The following is a 4,568-nucleotide window of genomic DNA, read 5'->3' on the forward strand; positions in this document are numbered from 1 at the left end:
TGGGTTCTGATGTTTAGACTTTGTATGTGTGCTAAGAAAAAAAGTCATCATTACAAAGAAACAATTGAAAATAAAATGTTGCTTCTAAAAGTTTGCTTTTGGAATAAAAAAAACTTTCAAACTGGTGCCGACAGTGCGGTGCAAGAGTACTCACAGCCCTCGAATTTTATTACATTTTGTCCCATTCCGTGGGATAAAATGTAATGTTTTACGTTAATTTTCTGTGATAATATAACTTRGATTCAGGTGTTTCCTTTTACAAATAAAAATCCCAAAATGATTGCATGCAGTTTCAAAGTCCACCTGAATCGATACTTTGCACAGTCATCTTTCAATGTAATGACAGACATAATCGCATCTTAAGTTTGAAATTTGTTACCAATTCTTGTTCTGAATCCTACATGGCCTTGTGTGAAAGAGTAATTGCCCCCTAAACCTAATAACTGGTTGAGCCACCCTCATTAGCAAAGACTGCAATCAAGCATTTGTGATAACTTGCAATGAATCTTTTACTGTGCTGTGGGAGACTTCTGGCCCTCTCATCTTTGCAGAATTGTTGTAATTCAGTGACATAGGAGGGCTTTTGAGGTCATGACACARCATCTTAATAGGATTTGCGGTGGTGGTGGAAGGGCGTGGCATGTAGGTTTGGATTTTTTTTATCCCTTAATAATAAACGCCTTCCTTTAAGTAGTGCATTTTGTGTTTACTTGTGGTGCCTTTAACTAATATTTAAAGTGTTTTGACGTTCTGAAACACTTCAGAATTACAAATATATGAAGAAAAAAAAAAGGAAATTGGGAAGAGGGCAAACACTTTTTCACACCATGCTTAACGAGGGCTGCCCAAGTCCAATCCTCGAAAGCTATCCTCCAACTGTGAGATTCATCCCTGCTCCAACACACCCGACTTACATCTCAGAATTACCTCCTTGACATCTCATGCAGCTCTGCAGAGACCTGGTAATGAGCCATTGATTAGATTCAGGTGTTGAACACAAGGAAAAAATGTTATAGTAGGAGTAGCTAAAAGACTGGACTTGGTCAGCCTCCATCTAAACTATTCCATTGTATCTCTGGCAGAAGGCTTTGAGTTTTTGTCCTCTTAGAAAGGGAACCTCCACTTCACTGGCAATTGGTTACACTTCACTTAATTTAGGAGTATCAAAGTAAAGTGGCCTATTAGAGATTTTTAGTTTTTTTCAAACCAATCAATTAAAAAAAAAAAAAAAAATCTTCCAGTTAAAAATTATGTACTGCGTTTTTGGTCTCTTGATAAAAAACCCTGTAGTGAAACAGTTTAAGGGATGTGAATACTTTTCCTAGGCTTTATAGTTTTTTTTTTACTCATTTTGCCTAAAATCTTACTACTGAAATGGAGAAAAAAAATCTGTAACAAGGTTGAATTTAGACCATTTTGTTTCACGCTGAGCAGATTGGTCAGTATTTGCTTATTTTGTGGGGCACAGGGAGTATCAAGAATCGATGTAAAGGCCCTGTTTACTAATGTTCCAACTGACGTAACTTACAGTACACACAGTCAGTCAGAAAGGTTTTAGGAATGCTTCCAACTGGCACCAGGAAATATACGTGCCAAATGAGTTTAATAAGTTATCCCAGGGGCCCATCTGACATTCTGGCACCAGACTGCGAAGTGCAACAGCCATGTMCCCCCTTCAACACATCAGCTTTTAGAAAGGAGAGCTCATAAACGTTTTCCAGAGGGAGCAAAGGGATATTTTACATTAGCACTTGCTTTCAGGGTTTTTTTTTTTCACCTGGGATGTGTGCTAGATTGGTTTTTCCTGAATCAATAGTTCTCTGAGGGCACCTTGTCAGTTCATTAATGAGATTTAGTGAAAGAAATTGTGGACAGAGCTGATGGGGGATACAGCAGTTTCATTTCTGTCTCTGGTAGATGTGAAGTCTTAAAATTTTTGGCACCAATAAATAGTCAGCAAATATTTCCTTTGCCATTTTTTTTACTGTAATAACTTAACCTTTAAGTCTATTGACCCAGCAAATTGAGCCCAGCGGATCGTGACGCCAAAGGTCAAGCCGCAGGGAATGTTTAGGATGTTCTGGAAGTGTTTGGGACTGATAAAATTTGCATACTTCTCCAACTGCTGCACACATGCTTGCAGTTTGTTTTACACTTTAATTTGAGCATGGCGATCTGATAACCGTGTTTTTCCTAAAACTGAAGAATGTGTTATAGTCGGCTTAGAATTCAGCTGGCTCTTATTAGGATGAGCGTAGTTCATATGCAATGTGGTKTTGGCCGTTCAGATGCTATTGCACACTTTTATAAAACTTTTCAAACTGTTTGAAAACATTGTTTTAGTAAATAACCTTGCTGATGTTTTTTTTTTTTTTTTTTTATTCCCAGGCGGCTGCACTGCACCAGAAACTACATCCACATGCACTTATTTGTGTCCTACATGCTACGAGCTGTAAGCATATTTGTGAAAGATATAGTTCTCTACCCTGGATCTGCTTTGGAGAATATGGAGGGAGTCACAATGGAGGACTTCAAGTCCATTACTGAAGCCCCACCTGCCAGCAAAACACAGTTTGTAAGTTAATCCCATGACTCCTTGGCCTTTAGTAAATGCAGGGACATACAAACCGTTTTCATGTGTGGTGAAAGGCATGCCATTTCATACACGATCAACTGTGAGATCTATTTGCACACACAGATTATTTGAGTATCAATGTTCACTACAGAATAGCATTTTGGTTCCAAGGCRGAAGTGATGCATGTGCTGAAACGCACCAACTTTTCCTGCATTGGAGAAAATGAACTGCCCTGCCTTTCACCCTGCCAGGTTTTCACTAAGCCAGCACTCGGCTTCCCCTTTCAGAGTAGAGCTAGAAAATGGGAAATGACTGTTTACCTTTCACAGTTGCTTTAAAATACAAACATTTGTGTAATATATTCTTACAGGTCACAACTTTTCTTGCGTTTAACTAAATCAACCAAAAACAAACTACAGAAGCTTTTAAAGTTTTTTTTTTTTTTTTTTTTTTTTATGCATGTATTTTGGCTTGCTGTATTAATTAATTCAAACCGTCATTTAAGTTAATGGAAAAAAGTAAATATCCAAATGAACACAGAAACTGGTCTTTTCCATATCATAATGCTTCTAAATCACAAATAAAAGCTAAAAAATAAACAAATTTTGTAATACATGTAAAAAACTACATTATGAACTATATTATAAACTAAATCCTTTAAAAAGCATATCAATGATAAATCACAAAGGGATGTGCTAAAAAAAGGTACCAATGACACGATNTTTACAATAGAAAACTTGTATGATTCTCAAAACAATAAAGCACTCATGGAAACTTGGCGCAACTGATAAACCCTTAACAAACACACTCGACTCAATTGGCACCTTGTTGTCAACATACTGGGAACACGTTGATTATGTCGCAACAAATGGGAAGTAGTGTGAGAGTGTGTGTTTCATTGAATGACCCCTACTTTCCTTTGACTCGACAGAAAAAAAAAAAAAGGTCTTATTTACTGTCAGACTCACCGCAAATTACACGGTCGCTTCTAATTTACATAAACACACAAGTCGAGCGACTGGCCTACTTTTTAAAATGAAAACACAACCCTTAAAAAAAACAAACAGCGCTGCTGCTCTTCTGTATGTTAGTTGAGRTTTGTTATAATGCTGCCATCATAAGAGAGCAGATCTTTGTGGTCTTTTTTTTTTTTTTAAGTCAATGTTGTTTTTGTCCTCAGATGGCTTTTGTTCACCAGAGTGGGATGGCATTGTGTGTTGGCCTGAAGGACATCCTGGAGACCTTGTGTTCACATTGTGTCCAGACTACATTCATGACTTCAATCACAAAGGTAGGACTTGGCCTGCAGAGTTGTGACTTTTTTCATTCGATAGGAAACCCTTTTCTTAATTTACATGTAAATTGGACCTTTTATATATTGAACTTGGTCTCCATTTACCAATTCAGTCTAATCAGCTCCTCATTATTCATTGGGGATTCTGGATTTAAACTTGTGCCGTCTCTGATTTTACATTTATGAGAATTAATGTGAACAAATTCAAGGTGKTTTGGAGTCTTTAAATCCTTTTACCAGATTCATGAGCTCATTTTGAGCCAGCAGGATACCAAATTAAATGTAAGYGATTTAACATTGGTATGCTTCTTTCAGACTGCTTTTCCTCATTAAAAAAGGCATTTTTGCCCTTTACAAAAGTAATTGAAAATGACGTTTTCATAGTTCATTTATAGTACTTGAATTTTTCAATGTTGATACATTTTATATAAGATATCTATATGTCTAACAATTTGAAAAACTCACAGGCARTCATAGTGTCCCGCTTTTCACATGACTGTACGTGATTTTCTGCAGGTTTTATTGTATGTATCCATTGTCCTAAACATAAATAATAATACAAAATGCTTGCTTGTAAAACATGCTGCACTTTAATTGTGATTTTTAGGATAGTGTACTGATGTTTCACATRTTTCTCCTGTGAGACTTGGTTGATTATGCAGCTTGAATCTATAATTAAAACCTAATGGGTTTTTTTT

General features: G+C 36.6%; 1 protein-coding gene across 1 annotated transcript in view; it reads left to right on the top strand.

Annotated features, from left to right (window-relative positions):
* Nucleotides 1-2,393: 2,393 nt before the first annotated feature.
* The window catches only part of pth1r (parathyroid hormone 1 receptor), a 19,715-nt gene continuing 17,540 nt past the window's right edge, over nucleotides 2,394-4,568 (top strand). Inside the window, exon 1 of the mRNA XM_017309958.1 lies at nucleotides 2,394-2,575. Within this exon, the coding sequence (XP_017165447.1) occupies nucleotides 2,420-2,575 (156 nt within the window). The 5' untranslated portion in view covers nucleotides 2,394-2,419. The remainder of the gene's footprint in view (nucleotides 2,576-4,568) is intronic.

The sequence above is a fragment of the Poecilia reticulata genome, linkage group LG17, assembly GCF_000633615.1.
Source record: "Poecilia reticulata strain Guanapo linkage group LG17, Guppy_female_1.0+MT, whole genome shotgun sequence".
Lineage (NCBI taxonomy): Eukaryota > Metazoa > Chordata > Actinopteri > Cyprinodontiformes > Poeciliidae > Poecilia > Poecilia reticulata.